General features: G+C 49.3%; 1 protein-coding gene across 2 annotated transcripts in view; it reads left to right on the top strand.

Moving 5' to 3' along the window:
* FRAS1 (Fraser extracellular matrix complex subunit 1) overlaps positions 1–16,696 on the top strand; it is a 156,294-nt gene that overhangs the window by 46,175 nt on the left and 93,423 nt on the right. For both annotated transcript variants that reach the window (XM_029073328.1, XM_029073326.1), the window contains exons 16-19: positions 4,544–4,687; positions 5,614–5,754; positions 8,201–8,341; positions 10,495–10,668. In XM_029073328.1, coding sequence (XP_028929161.1) covers positions 4,544–4,687; positions 5,614–5,754; positions 8,201–8,341; positions 10,495–10,668 — 600 coding nt within the window. The remainder of the gene's footprint in view (positions 1–4,543; positions 4,688–5,613; positions 5,755–8,200; positions 8,342–10,494; positions 10,669–16,696) is intronic.

Genomic DNA, 16,696 nt, shown 5'->3' with positions numbered 1-16,696 from the left:
TCCCTATAGACTACCAAGGCTCAACACGCCTTCTCCCCGCACTCCCTGCCCTGTGGTTTGGTCACCTGTGAGGGCCGGCGTTCGGGGGGCTTGGTCCCGGGTAGTTGGGCCGGCTGTGTGCCGGGCCGTTCACAGGGCACCGAAGAACTTGCCGCCGGGAGTCAAACGGCAGAGACGCGAGAAGCCCGCCAGCACAGAGCACCCCTGGGCAACCCCAGCTAAAAACGTTGATCTTTCAGGAGCTCCCAGTTTTTCCAAGCAAGCCTCAACTAAGTCATCTAAACTGCGGCTGTGCGGGGGAATAATGGATGAGGGAGCAGAACTCTGGCTCTCTGCCCAAACCAGCCTGCACGGGCCCCAGCCCCCTCCACCTGCTCTGACCCCCAGCTCCTCTGCCCCACGCCCCCCTCCTCTACTCAGCCGCCCTCTGCGCTTGTGTGCGTACACACACACACCCACCCGCCCCCACACTCCCCCTTCTGCCCCAACCCCTGCTATCTCCGGAAAGATCTGAGCCAGGCTTTGCAGCTCAGCCAGCAAAATCTGAGAACACTCCCCACCCACTTCCCTCTTTTAGCTTTTCAGGACCGTGAAGCCATTGGAGCAGGCAGCTGTGGGCACTGCATTCCTTGGGGGTCATGGGAAAGATCCAAACAGGCCGGACTCAGAGTAGAGGTTGCCGGTTCTCCCAGCGGGGTGAGAGCTGACTTGGCATTCATGGGGACGCGCCGCCAAGTATAATAATAATGATGATGATAAGAATAACTGTGGTATTTGCTGAGCACTCACTGTGTGCCAGGCACTGTACTAAGCGCCGGGGCGGCTACAAGCCAAATCGGGTTGGACACAGTCCCTGTCCCATATGGGGCTCACGGGCTTAAGCCCCATTTTACAGATGAGGGAACTGAGGCACAGGGAAGTTAAGTCACTTGCCCAAGGTCATAGGGCAGACGAGAGGCAGAGCCGGGGTTAGAATCCAGGTTCTCTGCCTTCCAGGCTCGTGTTCTTTCCACTGGGCCATGCTGCTTACCTCCCTGTCTCCTTCCTTCTCCCTCCCCCATTCCTTTCCCATCTCGTTGCCTCTTTCCCTCCCTTCCTGCGGCGAGGGGCAGGGGCGGTAGTGGGGGGGCTTCAGAGCCCCAGCAGCAGCCCTTTGAGAGGCCCCAGGACGAACCTTTTCTCTTTGGTTCCCAGTCCCACAAGCCAGCACACGCCTTGCTAAGCAACAGCAAAAGGCAGCCCCGTTTCAGATTAAACGCGGAGTGCTTTACTCTGAGATAAAGGGGCTGAAATGGCACTTTTCATTATTCAAGCAGCACAGGATCCAGCATGCTGTCACGGGGAGACATTCCAGCAAGAAGGCAGGGCTTTTCTTATAGTTTACAACCCAAATATAACCTCAGTTGGAGCCCACCCAGCTAGGGAAAGGGAGGCTGGGCTGCAGCCTGCCTAAAGTCAGTATTTATTGAGCACCTACTAGCGCACTTCCCCCCTTCCAAGCCCTACTGAAAGCTCACCTCCTCCCGGAGGCCTTCCCAGACTAAGCCCCCCTTTTCCTCTGCCCCCCCTCCCATCCCCATCGCCCCGACTCGCTTCCTTTGCTCTACCTTGCTCCCCGCCCCGCAGCACTTGTGTATATATTTACATGTAATTATATTTATTTATTCTATTTATATTCTCTTTATTTTTATTAATGATGTGACTATATCTATACTTCTATTTATAATGATGCCACTGATGCCTGTTTACTGGTTTTGATGACTGTCTCTTCTAGACTGCGAGCCCATTGTGGGTGAGGATTGTCTCGATTTGTTGCAGAAGTGTCCTCTCCCAAGTGCTTAGTGCAGTGTTCTGCAGTAAGCGCTCAATAAATACGATTGAATGAATGAATGAATGCACAACCCTTATGAAGTGCTTAGGAGAATGCCACAGCCTTAGCACACATTCATTCATTCATTCAATAGTATAGGTGGTGGTGTGGGATAGAACCTAGAAGACAAGAGATTAATGAGGGGAGGTTTCCCGGTGGAGATGTGATTTCAAAGGACTTTGAAATTGGGGAATGCTGGGATAAGTCAAGTATGAAAGGGGAGGAAGTGCCAGGCAGTGCGAGGGGTTGTGAGGAAGAGAACCATAGCAGGAGAGACGGCAACAAAGTGAGGAGGTTAATTTGTGAGGAATGAAGAGGGCAGGCCAGAGGCTAGTGGGAGAGGAGCGAGGAGAAATAGAGGAGAGGAAGCTGATTGAGTGCCTTAAACTGATGGTGAGGTGTTTCGGCTTGATGCGGAGAGGAATGGGTTAGCCATTAGAGATTTCGGGGGAGTGGCGAGATGTGTGTGGAACGGTGTTAAAGAAAAATGATCCTGGCAGCGGAGTGAAGTATGGGACTGGAGAGGGGAGAGGCTGGAGGCAGGGAGGTCTGTGAGGAGGCTGGTGCAATAATCAAGGTGGGACATTTCCCAGCTCCCGCGTGCCCACGGAGGGTTTGGCCCTTTTCCTAATATTCCTTGAGTAAAACTCCCGGGAGATGCTTCTGGGAGTCAGCCTGATGGGACGATTGAACTGGTCCTAGGAGGGGTCAGTGGCAAAACGATACCCAACCATCCATCCACTCTATTCTGTCCTGGTTAGATATTATTGAGATATCTGGGTCTGGTTAGTAAAGTTCTGTGCCTGGTTATTTGAATTCTGTGTCAGATTATTCGAGTTCTGAGATGGTGTCCCTTTATTAAGTTCTATGGCTGGTTATTAGAGTTTTCTGTCTGGTTATTAGAGTTCCGAGACCGGGTCGTTAGAGTTCTATGTCCATCTCTGGGTCCTGCTGTTAGATTTCTGTATTCAGTTATTAGCATTCTATGTCTGGTTTTAGAGTTCTGTATCAAGTTATTAGGGTTCTTTTCCAGTTATTAGAGCTCTGAGACCAGGTATTGGAATTCTATGGTTGGTTATTATTGTTCTGAGACTGGCTATTAGATTTTTGTGTCCAGTTATTAGATTTCTGTTTCCAGTTATTAGACTTTGGTTTTTAGCATTCTTTGCCTGGTTATTAGATATCTGTTTTCAGTTGTTAGACTTCTTTGCTTATGAGAGTACTTTGGTTATTAGAATTTTGTGTCCAGTTATTAGTGGCTTTTGTCTCTGTGTCTGGTTATTCAAATTCCGTGTCTAGTTATTAGATTTCTGTGTTCAGTTATTAGTGGTCTCTGGTTATCAGGGTATTCTCCATGTTTCAAAGGTGAAATGTGAGTGTGGAGAGAGGCTAGAGAAAAGTAACAAACATGGATTAAAGGGGTGGAAAATCAGCCTGAGAGGAAAGGTTATCCTTGCTGACCTTTCAGGGGCCTTTTCATATCCGGATTTAAGGTTTGATGCAGAGTGAACAGCCTCCACAGGAGAACATTCCTCGTGGCTAAGGGAAGATCAGTGAAAGGAAGAGGGTTTGTGAAGAGCTGCTCAGCTCCTGCTGGCCCATCCTCCCGCATGGTGCACTGGATAGAGCAGGGGCCTGGGACTCGGAAGGTCATGGGTTCTAATCCCGGCCCCGTCACTTGTCTACTGTGTGACGTTGGGTAAGTTACTTCACTTCTCTGTGCCTCAGTTCCCTCAACTGTGAAATGGACACTGAGACTGTGAGCCCCACATGGGACAGGGACCGTGTCCAGCCCGGTTTGCTTGTATCCATCCTGGCGCTTAGTACAGTGCCTGGCACATAGTAAGTGCTTAACAAATACCATAATTATTTTTATTGTTATTATTCACCAGGACAGGGATTCTGGGAGGATTAATTAATTGTAGTATTTGTTAAATGCTCACTATGTGCCAAGACTACTAAAGTACTGGGGTAGATACAAGATAATCAGGTCCTACACGGGATTCACATTCTAACTAGGAGGGAGAACAGGTATTCAATTTCCATTTTGCAGATGAGGGAATTGAGGCATAGAAAAGTGAAGTGATTTGCCCAAGGTCACACAGCAGACGTGGCGGACCTGGAATTAGAACCCATGTCCTCTGGCTCCCAGGTCTGTGCTCTTTCCACTAGGCCCCACTGCTTTCTTCCCTCACTCCTCGTGCACCCTCTCATCCCACAGGGTCTAGATTCTGGCCGTGTCCCTCAGGCATCACCTCGCTAATAGTAAAACTGACCGTGTTATTTGTTAAGCATTTATTATGGCCAAACAATGTTTAGGTGCTGGAACAGATACAAGATCATCAGGCGAGACACAGTCCCTCTCTTGCATATCTAAGAAGAACAGGTAGTTAATCCCCATTTTACAGATGAGGAAACAGACACAGAGAAGCAAAGTGCCTTGCCCAAAGTCACAGAGCAGACAAGTGGCAGACTCCTAGGCCCGTGCTCTTTCCACTAGGCCACGCACTTCTCTCTCCTGCCTTTTCCACCTCCAGCCTCCTCTTCTCTCCCAAATAGAGATCCCAGGGCACAAGCAATGGCTGCCGAGCCAGGCCCGTGTGCCAGCAGAAGTCATGAAAACTGTGCCCTGGGTGCTGAGACCGGCCTGACCTTTTGCCCTCCTGTCCGCAGTTTGCCACCGGTCCTGTGCAGCGTGCCGGGGGCCCACGGGCAAGGACTGCTTGGCCTGCCGAGACCGGGCCCGGGTGCTGAAAGCTGGTGCCTGTGAAAGTCACTGCGGCCAGGGGTTTTACCGGCAGGGTGGCGTCTGTATCGGTGAGTCTTGGCTTCCGTGCCTGGGTTTGCCACCCGCTCTGATTCACTCTTTAACTCTACTCTGTCAATCAGTGGTGTTTATTCTCCCCCTCTAGACTGTAAGCTTATGTGGGCAGGGATTGTACCTGTTTATTATTATTATTAATAATAACGATCACATTTAATATTATTATTAATAAACCATATCTATTATCATTAATACTAAGTGTGGGGTGTGTTAAGCACTTACTATGGGCCAAGCACTCTACTAAGTTCTGGGGGGGGGATACAAGTAAATCAGATTGGACTCAATCCTTGTCCCATATGGGGGTCACAGTCTTAATCCCCATTTTACAGATGAGGGAACTGAGGCCCAGGGAAGTGTAAGGACTTGCCCAGGCCACAAAGCAGACAAGTGGCAGAGCCGGGATTAGAACCTGTGACCTTCTGACTCCCAGGCCCGTGCTCTATCCACTACCCCATGCTGCTTCCCGTACTCTCCCAAGTGCTTAGTATCGTGCTCCGCACACAATAAGCGCTCAATAAATACGATCGAATGAATGAATATTTTCTTACCACTTACTTACTCAAGAGCACTATACCAAACTCTTGGGAGAGTACAGTCCAACAGAGTAGGCCATGCTGCTTCTCACATTCATTCATTCAATCGTATTTAATGAGCGCTTACTGTGTGCAAAGCATTGTACTGAGCACTTGGGAGAGGACGATATGACAGTAAACAGACACATTCCCTAGGTGGGAGCTATCACATGAGATTCGGCATCTCCAAGGTCACTTGTGGGAGAATGGGGTCGGGGGGAGGGAAAATCAATTTTGTTCTTTGTGCCGTGGACAAAGTTAGCCTGGCATCACGGTGGCCTTGGCCAATCCGCTCGACTGCTCAAGGACCAGCGAGGAAGTTTCACCGACGGATTGTCTCTCTGCAGCTTGTGAATCGTCATGTGAGAGCTGTGGGCCGGATAGTCCTCTCTGCCTGTCCTGCGCCGGGAGCACAGTGATGCTTGCTGGAAAGTGCCTTGCCGAGTGCCCGGGCGGGCACTACCCCGATGCCATGCGCAGGTGCCAAGGTGAGAGGTCCATCCCCGGGGTCCTTCATGTCCCCACCTTCGGGTGACCTGTGGGGAGTGCCACTGGGCACTTCTCTGGGCCTCAGTTACCTCATCCGGAAAATGGGTATTGAGACTGTGAGCCCCTTGTCGGACATGGACTGTGTCCAACCTGATTATCTTGTATCTATCCCAGTGCTTAGTACAGTTCCTGGGACATAATAAGCACTTAACAAATACCATAACCACCCCCCCCCCCGCCAAAAAATGATGGCATCTCCTGTCAGGAACCACGGTTGACCGTTCACTTCATGCAGCGGCAGTTTGGCTTATGATGACCGTGCATTCACTTCTTCCATTTTCTGACCCGAGTGGTAGCTACATAGTGGTGGATAAACATCTCATGGTCACCATTCAGCAAAGAGATCATGAAGTCGCTGCTGACCTGTCCCCCGTTCATCGGTTTAAGGTGCAGCGGCAGGTGAAAAGTCAACTAAGTATGCCAGAAAGGACAGAGCAAACGAAACCGAAGGCACTGTTCTGCCGCCATTCATTCAATCGTATTGATTGACCGCACCATAGAAACCCCGTTCTAATCACCTCATCTGTTGAAGGGCAGAATAGAACCAGAGAGAAGGAACAGAGAAGCAGTTTGGCCTAATGGACAGAGCACCTGCTTGGGAGTCAGGAGGGCTTGGGTTCTAATCTCATGACTGCTCTGAGACCTTACTCAAGTCACTTCACTTCTCTTTACCTAGTGACCTCATCTATAAAATGCACATAAAGACTGTGAGCCCCATGTGGGACATGGACTGTGTCCAACCTGATTATCTTGTATCTACCCCAGTGCTTAGAACAGTGCCCAGCACTTAGTATTAACAAATACCATTAAAAAAAGGAAAAAAAGTCAATCAGTCCATCCAGTCATATTTATTGAGTGCTTACTGTGTGCAGAGCGTTGTACTAAGCTTTTGGGAGAGTCCAATATAAAAATAAGTAGACACATTTCCTGCCCCCCGTGAGCTTAATGTAAATTATTTAATATAATTTAAGCCGAGATGATCGGGGGTGGCGTAGATTGTGAGCCCGTTGTTGGGCACTGATTGTCTCTATCTGTAGCCAGATTGTACACTCCAAGCGCTTAGTACAGTGCTCTGCACATAGTAAGTGTTCAATAAATACTATTGAATGAATGAATGAACAGAGGGAAGGAGAAGATTAAGGCTCTTCTGTCTGGATCGGTGAAGACTGAGAGTGAGCAGGGTTGATGATTACATGGCCACGATGGGTGGGGGCAGAGGGCAGACACAGGATCCTTGTTTACCAAGGCCTGGCCTGCCCCGTGGTGCCTCTTAAATGGGGGGTTTAAGACAAACAAAAGAAAAGACTCCTTCACTCTGGGTGGGAGAAGCATGTGAAGCTGTTAATCCCAGGCGGTTATGCGGGCCAAGAACAGTGGATGATAGAGCACGGGCCAGGGAGTCAGAAGGACCCGAGTTCTAATCCTGCCTTGGCCACTTGTCTGCTGCATCGTTATTATTTTTACTATCAAGAAAAGTTTAGATAAATTCACTTACTATGGATTGATTACAAGCAGTGTTAGTGGGTAACTCCCCAAGCACGTCAAGGATGAGCAGCCAGTTCTTGTTTACTCTTGTTGAATCCTGGGCTCGATGGGCCACGATTTTGATCCGTCACTTGTCTGCTGTGTGATCCTGGGCAAGTCACTTAACTTCTCTTTTATATGGTATTTGTTAAGTGCTAACTATGTATTAAGCAATGTTCTAATCAGGTGGGACATAATCTCTGATCCAGATGGGGCTCATAGACCAAGTAGGAGGGAGAAAAGGTATTCAACCCCCCCTTTTACAGTTGAGGGAACTGAGGCCCTGAGAAGTTAAGTGACTTACTCAAGGTCACACAGCAAAGCAATTGGTTGAAAGCTGGGATTGGAATCTACGTCCTCAGACTCCCAGGCCCATGCTCTTTCTGCTCAGCCATGTTGTTTCTCTGTACCTCAGTTTCTTTATCTGTAAAATGGGAGTGAAATGCTGTTTATTTCTGGTATTTGTTAAGCACTTACTATGTGTCAGGCACTGGTCTAATGGTGAGGTAGATACAACATAATCAGGTTGGACACAGTCCCTGTCCCACAGAAGGCTGAGTCTTAATCCCCATTTTATTATAGATGAGGAAACTGAAGCACAGATGATTTAAGTGACTTGCACAAGGTCAAACAAAAGACAAGTGATAGAGCCAGGATTAGACCCCGGGTCCTTTGACTTCCAGACCTATGCCCTTTCCGTTAGGCAGTGCTGCTTCTGTTGTTCTTTCTTAGACCGCGAGCTCCATGTGAAATGGGGAGGGTATCTGATCTGTTTATCTTGTATCTATCCCAGGGCTTAACCAATTCTATTATTATTATTCCAATGTTCTTCTATAATGTTCATCCTTATGTTTCCCCCAGCTTGCCACATCTCATGCACCAGGTGTGTAGGACCCTCTGCCAACCACTGTACCCTCTGCTCATCTTCACTGGTTCTGTACCAAGGGCACTGTCTATCCGGCTGCGGAGAGAACTTTTATCCCGATCACGGGGTCTGCCAAGGTAACTGATTACGTCCTTGCCTTCCGCACAAGCAGCCTTGTGCAACTTCAGCTTTTGTCTGGGAGTCTTTCGTTGGAAGACACTGACTTTTTTCCCCTAAACCTCATCATGGTTCTATACCCTTTCATCAATATAACCCCGTGCCCTAACAAAATCATCTTGCTCAGGTTTCCAGGAGGAAGTGTAGGTTTCATAAATATTTCATACGTTTTCTTTCTGCATAATGCACCTGCCTAGTTGGGTAACTTTGAGTTTGGCCGGAGATGGGCGGGGGACTCTGGGGTTTCCCTCTGCCTCTCATATGAGCTGTTGGCAACTAGACTGATCCATGGGGCTCCAGCGCTTAGAACAATGCTTGGCACATAGTAAGTGCTTAACAGATACCATTATTATTATTTCTACTTGAGTGAACTTTCCAAATAGCAGCTGCATTCATTCATTCAGTTGCATTTCCTGAGCGCTTACTGTGTACAGAGCACTGTATTAAGCACTTGGAAGAGTACAATATAACAATAAACAGGCCCATTCCCTGCCCACAATGAGGTTATAGTGCAATATGTTCAAAGGAGGACCCAGTGGTCTTCCCCACATAAGCAAAAATGTAGAGGAGGAGTTACCTGTTAGCTTGGAGTTGATCAGTCAATCAATCAAACAATGATACCTATTAAGGCTTACTGTATTCAGAGCACTATACTGAGTGTTTGGGAGCATAATCAATCCGTTGTATTTATTGAGTGCTTACTGTGTGCAGAGTGCCGTACTAAGCGTTTGAAATACAGTACGACAGAGTTGGTAGACATATTCCCTGCCCCCGAGAAGCTTACAGTCTAGAGGCGGAGACAGACATTAAAATGAATTGCGGATATGTCCTCAAGTGCCGTGGGGCTGCTGGTAGGGTGAATATCAAGAGCTTAAAGGATACAGATCCAAGGGCATAGATGATGAAGGCTCTTTGTAAGGGAATTCGGGGGGTAGAAAGGATTGTCAGGTATAAGAAGGGTAGGGATAAATTTGCGGGTGGGAATTATCAATATTAATGTCAATAATAGAGCAGTTGTTAAGCTCTTACTACGTTTAAAACACTGTACTAACCACTGGGGTTGGTACCAAGAATAATTAGGTCCCACATGGGGCTCACAGTCTAAGAGGGAAAACAAGAATTGAATCCCTATTTTGCAGATGAGGAAACTGAGGCACAGAGAAGTCGAGTGGCTAGCCGAAGGTCACACAGCAAGCAAGTGACAGAGATGGGATTGGAACCTGGGTCCTCTGACTCCCGAGCTTGTGCTTTTTCCATTAAGCTACACTATGTCTCTAGGAAGGGGAAAATTTTTCCACCACGAGCTATTTACAAGGGGGACGGTTCCTTTAGGGAGTTATTAGAGAGCAGGTTACCATGGAGAGTTGTCAGATGGAAACATTTGAGATGTTCGAGGAAAACAGTTAGGGATGCCAGAAGGCAAGATAAAGATTAAACAAGGATTAAGAAGGATTAGCGAAGCAGCATGGCCTAGTGGAAAAAGCACGGGCCTGGGAGTTTGAAAGCCTTGGGTTCTAATCCCAGCTCCGCCGCTTGTCTGCTGTGGGACCATGGGCAAGTCACTTCACTTCTCTGTGCTTCAGCTACCTCATCTGTAAAATGGGGAATAAGGCTGTGAGACCCAGGTGGAACAGGGGCAGCGTCCAACCTGACTAGCTTGTGTCTATCCCAGCTTTTAGTACAGTACCTGCCACATAGTGAAGTACTTAACAAATATCATAAAAACAAAACAAAAAAACCCAGATACGTGAATTGTAAATCCTTGGTGAGTTACTAGGAAGAGTAGTTGTGGGTGACCTTGGGTTCACCTGGGACTGTGAGATTCTTCAGCATAAAGGTTAATTTGTAAGAGGACAATCATCTCTAAACTGCAGGCTCACCGTCTAGACTCTAAGCTCTCTGTGGGCAGGGAACACGCCTACTAATTCTGTATCGTACTCTCCCAACTGCTTAGTACAGTGCTCTGCCCCTTGGAAGTGCTCAGTAAATACCATTGGTTAATTCATCTCAGTGCCTTTCATGCCACTCTCAAAGGACACTAATGTCTAACCAAGGTTGGCGTTGCCCGGAGCCTGTTTTTCGATGTAACTTGGATTTCCGTACTTACCTCCAGCTTGCCATCCGTCTTGCCTGAGCTGCGTGGGCCCCGAACCCTCTGACTGTACCCGCTGTCGGAATCCGGAGGAGGGGCTTCAGGCAGAACGGCATCTCCGGGCGACCTCCGTGGGCACGTGTCTGTCCCGGTGCAAACCCCGATTTTACTTGAAAGACACTGGGTTCTGTGAAGGTGAGTAATGAAAAGCCACCCCAGGGGTGTAGGAGAAGACCTCTCTAGCAAGGGCGTCTATCCAAAGGGTCGCAACAGGTTGGGAAATGATGCGGATTGGGCTCAGGTGAGTTAGTCGATCGTATTTATTGAGCGTTTACTGTGTGCAGAGCACCGTACTCAGCCCTTGGGTGAGCGCAGTAAAACAATAAACAGACCCATTCCCTGCCCACGACGTGCTTACAGTTAGAGGGGGAGACAGACATTAATAGACATAAATAAATGACAGATATGGACATGAGTGCAGTGGGGCTGGGAAGAGGAGATGAATAAAAGGAGCAAGTCAGGGTGACGCAGAAGGGAGTGGGAGAAGAGGAAAGGAGGGCTTAGTCAGGGAAGGCCTCTTGGAGGAGATGGGCCTTCAATAAAGCTTTGAAGCGGGGCAGGGAGGGAGGAGGTAAGTAATTGTCGGATTTGAGGAGGGCACATAGTTCCAGGCCAGAGTCAGATGCACAGAGTCCTGCCAGCAGTGTGGCAGGGTGACGACCCAACCAGCGTCTAAGCCCTGGGCTGTAGCCGTGATCCCTCTAAGCTTTAGGCGCATTAAGGGCAGGGAACGTGTCTGCTAATTCTGTTGTATTTTACTCTCGCAAGAACTTAGAAAAATGCTCTGCAAATAGTAATCGCTCCATAAATACCATGGATTGATCGTTGCATTTAGCCACAGTCGTGCCAATGGCAAATAGGTGCAGCCCAACCTGCCCTCTCTCCATCCCAAACTGGGCCTTCGTGTTTGGCCGGAAATCATGGCTTCTTTAAGATAAACATAGGCGGGTAACGGGAATCAATAAAATAGTACCTCTGCCGTCACTGTGGGCGCTCTTTCATGTCCCAGAATGCATTGTCAGGGTATCATGTTGTGCAAAAGGTGCAGCTTGAGCCTACGTACTGTCTTCCTGATAGCTACCTTCATTAAGTACTTATCTGGAGTGGCAAGGGCTGGTTGAGGTAGGTCCAGTGTTTAATTTGTTTTGGAGGTGAGTAGTGGAAGAAGAATTTTGGGGGTGTTGTTCTAGACACCCTCCACCTTCACTACTGGCATTTAACTAGTCTCCATCCAGTCCTGGCCTCAAATCCTCCCACCCCACCTCAAGGAAATTCTTTTTAAAATGTGGGTTCAGTGTCCACCAGGCTGTGGATGGGGGTTGGAGGAGGCAGGGACCAGGCAGTGATGTGAAAGATTGACCTGTGCAAAGCTCTACAGAACTATCATCTTCACCATCAGTAGTATTTATTGAGTGCTTACTATGTGGAGAGCAAAATACCAAGATCTTGGGGGAGTACAACACAGATGGTAGGCACGTTCTCTGCCCACAACGAGACAGTACAGTGCTCTGCACACAGTAAGCGCTCAATAAATACGATTGAATGAACAAGAAACAACATAGTCTAATGGATAGAGCGTAGGCCTGGGAGTCAGGACCTGGGTTCTAATTCTCACTCCGCCACATGCCTGCTATGTGGCCTTGGGCAAGTCATTTCATTACACTTCTTTACTCAATTACCTCAGATGTAAAATGGGGATTAAGATTGTGAGCCCCATGTGAGACAGGGACCGTGTCCAACCTGATTAGTTTGTATCCACCCCAGCGCTCAGAACAGTGCCTGCCACATAGTAAATACTTAACAAATGCCACAATTATTATTATTATGAAGAGTGAGGAGAAGGGGTGCAGGAGCTGGGATCCTCTGGCTGGGAGAGGAGGAGACTGAGAGGCCTCCAGAGGGTGTTCTCTATTGAGACTGTGGGCAGAACAGGCAGAAGCATGTTTAAGCTGCAGCCAGAGGGATGTTCTTGTAGGTTTGACAGAGGGGAGGATTTTCCAAGTGGGAGGGATGTGAGTGCGGGGCTGGGGTCCGGGTAGACGGGCCGCTTGGGGTGAGTAAAGCCAGAGTGTTATTGCAGTTATGTGAGGCAGGGAGACTGAGGCTGCTCCACAAGCCCCCCCGTAATGTGTCATCATGCAGCGGGGAGCGTATCAAATCCCCATTTTACAGAGGAGAAATCTGAGGTCTAGTGATTTGCCCAAGGTCACCCAGTAGGCAAGTGGTAGAGCTGGGATTAGAGTCCCGGGGCCCCTGACTCCCAGGTCCATGCTCTCTCTAGTAAGCCATGCTGCTGCTTCTTTAAGCCTTTTGGTTATTGTTGTTAAGTGCTTGTTATGAGCCAAGCCCTGGGGTATATAGAAGATCATCAGGTCCCATATGAGGCTTACGGTCTAAGTAGGAGGGAGAACTGATATTAAGCCCCCATTTTGTAGATGAGGGAACTGAAACCCAGAGAAGTTAAGTGACTTGCCCAAGGTCACACAAAGCAGGCAGCTTTGTACTCTGGGTCCCCAGGACTGAGTGGAACCTGAGGATGTCATCATCAGGGTCCAGTGGGAAAAGGTGGCCATTGGATGAAAGTCGCAGAGAAGCAGCATGGCCTAATGGGTAGAGCAGGGCCTGAGAGTCTGAAGGACCTGGGTTCTAATGCCAGTTCTGCCCCTTGTCTATCAGTGTGACTTTGGGCCCGTCACTTCACTTCTCTGCACCTCAGTGACCTCATCTGTAAAATGGGGATTACGACTGGGAACCCCATATGGGGAAGGGACTGTGTCCAACACAATTTGCTTATATCCACCCCAAAGCTTAACGCAGTGCCTGGCACATAGTAAGTGCTTAACAAATGCCATAATTAAATACCACAGATATTAAGAGGAAAAAAAGAGCTTTAACTGAACATGGGGGCCCAGTTGACCAGAGGCACTTTCTGCTGGATGACAAGGCAAGCTGGGAAACCGGAACCAGATACTGAAGCAATAGGCTACACGCAGGGGTTGGGGCCGGGGCCGGAAAGGGAAAGGCTTGGAACGTATGGCCACCCCTTCCGATTTCATACAGGGGCTTTCTCAGGGAGCAGGAGACCTAATAGCAATAATAATAATAATTGCTAATTATGGTACCTGTTAAGCATCTGCTATGTACCAAGCACAGTTCTAGGCACTGGGGTGCTTACAAGCAGGTTGACTTGGACAGAGTTACTGTCCCACATGGGGCTCACAAGCTTCTTCACCATTTTACAGTTGAGGTAACCGAGGCCCAGAGAAGTTAAGTGACTCACCCAAAGACATCCAGCAGACGTGTGGCGGAGCCGGGATTAGACCCAGGTCCTTTGGAGTTACAGACCCGTTCCCTCTCCACCAAGCTTTTAGCCACACTGCCCCGGAACACCTGGTTTCTTATGACCGGCCCCCCCGCCCAAGTGAACGTCCCCCCCATAAACATCACTTGGAGTGCCCCTCTCCACACCCGCTCTTATCAGCAGCTGGTGCCTCTCTCCAAAACAAGGAGAGCAGTGCCTTCCCAAGCTGTCTCTGATGATCCGGGGCTGGTGTTGAGGCAGGGGGTGGGGGGAATGGGAATCGCAGACAAGGTAGTTTCAGGGAAGAGTGCCTTCTTCCTTCAGACTTGGCTTTGCCTTGGTATTTTGTAAATAACTGAATCGGCGCTGGTGGGAGGGGAGGGTGGGGTAGGGCTCGGGGTGTTTTGGTCTGTTGCGGGGTTGCTAAGGCTTCTCTTGGGCCTCTGGGCCGGGGGTTTTAATTAGACACGTGACCGGAGGGGGAGGCCGAGGGGAGGGGGTGGCCGAGGGGGACGGGGAGGCTTTCTGCCCTGTTAATGGAGGCTTTGCCATCTGCGGGTGGGGCGGTGAGTTTGCTCCCTTCAGGTAGAACATGAAGGCGTGTGCACAAACACACGCACAAGAGATGGAGGAAACTTATTTAACTCTTCCAACTCTGTGGTGATTAGGTTAGTCGTATTTATTGAGCGCTTACTGTGTGCCCAGCACAGTAGTAAGCCCTTGGGAATGTACTGTATAACAATGTGGCAGACATATTCCCTGCCCACAACAAGCTTACAGTCAAGAAGGGGAGACAGGCAGTAATATAAATAAATAAATTATGGCTACAAGTCGCCAAAGGACACCTGCGGGATGGAGAGCCCCAGCTGTGAACCTTCTGGACTAGTTTAAGGCAGCTCTGCCCTTTAGGGAGGGTTCACGGGACCCCCCCATCTGGTAGAGAAGCAGCGTGGCTCAGTGGAAAGAGCACGGGCTTTGGAGTCAGAGGTCGTGGGTTCGAATCCCGGCTCGGCCACTTGTCAGCGGTGTGACTTTGGGCAAGTCACTTCACTTCTCGGTGCCTCAGTTCCCTCATCTGTAAAATGGGAATGAAGACTGTGAGCCCCACATGGGACAACCTCATTCCCCTGTGTCTCCCCCAGCGCTTAGAACAGTGCTCGGCACATAGTAAGCGTTTAACAAATACCACCCTCAGTGCAAGCCCCAGGGAATTTGAGGATCCTGGGAAAGGCAGAGGTTTCTTCATCCCTCCCGAAGACTGTAAGCTCCATGTGGTCGGGGAATGTGTCAGCTACCTCCGTTGTATTCTCCCAACTGCTTAAAACAGTTCTCTGCACACAGTAAGCGCTCAGTTAATACCACTAATGATGATTAATTGAGGTAATTAATTATGGTACTTGTTAAGGGCTTACTATGGGCCAAGCACTGGTCTAAGCACAGGGGTAGATAGAAGTTTATCAGCTTGGACACAGTTCCTGTCCCACATGGGGCTCACAGTCTAAGTAGGAGGGAGTAGGATTTAATGCCCATTTTAATAATAATAATGTTGGTATTTGTTAAGTGCTTACTCTGTGACAAGCACTGTTCTAAGCGCTGGGGTAGATACAAGCTCGTCAGGTTGTCCCATGTGGGGTTCACAGTCTTAATCCCCATTTTACAGATGAGGTAACTGAGTCCCAGAGAAGTTAAGTGACTTGCCCAAAGAGACACAGCTGTTAAGTGGCAGAGCCGGGATTAGAACCCATGACCTCTGATTCCCAAGCCCATGCTCTTTCCCCTAAAAAATAGAGGGGATAACTGAGGCACAGACAAGTTAAGTGACGTGCCCCAAGTCACACAGCAGATAATAGGCAGATCTGACATTAGAACCCGGGACCTCTGACTCCCCGGTCAGCGTGGCTCAGTGGAAAGAGCCCGGGCTTCGGAGTCAGAGGTCATGGGTTCGACTCCCGGCTCTGCCACTTGTCAGCTGACTGTGGGCAAGTCACTTCACTTCTCTGTGCCTCAGTTACCTCATCTGTAAAATGGGGATTAACTGTGAGCCTCACGTGGGACGGCCTGATGACCCCGTATCTCCCCCAGCGCTTAGGACAGTGCTCTGCACATAGTAAGCGCTTAACAAATACCAACGTTATTATTATTATTAACAAGGAAGGGAAGATGTGGAATCTCCAGCCCTGGAGATTACCAAGAATAGCAGACACTCTACCTGTCACCTGAAGTAGGGAGGGCATTTAGGACAGCTCCCCTTTGAAGCAGGGGGCTGGACCCGTTGGCCTTTGAGGACCACCCTCTCCCCCACCACCCCAACTTCCTGTTCTAGGCACCTAGTAAGCCCTTAACAAGTACCATAATTAATCATCATTAGTGGTATTTACCGAACGCTTAGTATATGCAGAGTACTGTTCTGAGCGCTTGGGAGAATACAGCAGAGGTAGCTGACATTCCCTGACCACATGGAGCTTACGGTCTTGAAGATGTAAGGGAAAGGCAGAGGATTCTGAAGCTCCTGATCCCAAACTCCCTGGGGCTTGTATCGAGGGGCCAGATGGGGGGCTGTAATTCCGCGAAAGCTAAATTCATCTGAACCGTGGAAAGGCAGTCTGAAAAGGTGTGGCCGGGGTAAAGGGCGTATCCGGAACTCCACTGTGTTCCTTCCTCTTTGCGACCTCGGCGGGAGTCTGCCTCTCCAAGGGCTTCGGTCTTTACTGCCTGGTGATCCTGCTGGGGACCTGGGAGCTTCCCCGAGACCCTGCTCCAGATCAGGGAGGCCCCAAGGTGCAGAGGCGATGGGCAACGGGGCCGGAGGCGGCTTTGAGATCATCCAGTCGTGCCCCACGGCGCTAGCGCACTTCCTCTATC

The sequence above is a fragment of the Ornithorhynchus anatinus genome, chromosome 10, assembly GCF_004115215.2.
Source record: "Ornithorhynchus anatinus isolate Pmale09 chromosome 10, mOrnAna1.pri.v4, whole genome shotgun sequence".
Classification (NCBI taxonomy): Eukaryota; Metazoa; Chordata; class Mammalia; order Monotremata; family Ornithorhynchidae; genus Ornithorhynchus; species Ornithorhynchus anatinus.
Note: the sequence above shows the minus strand (reverse complement) of the source record. Positions and strands in the feature narration are given on the sequence as shown.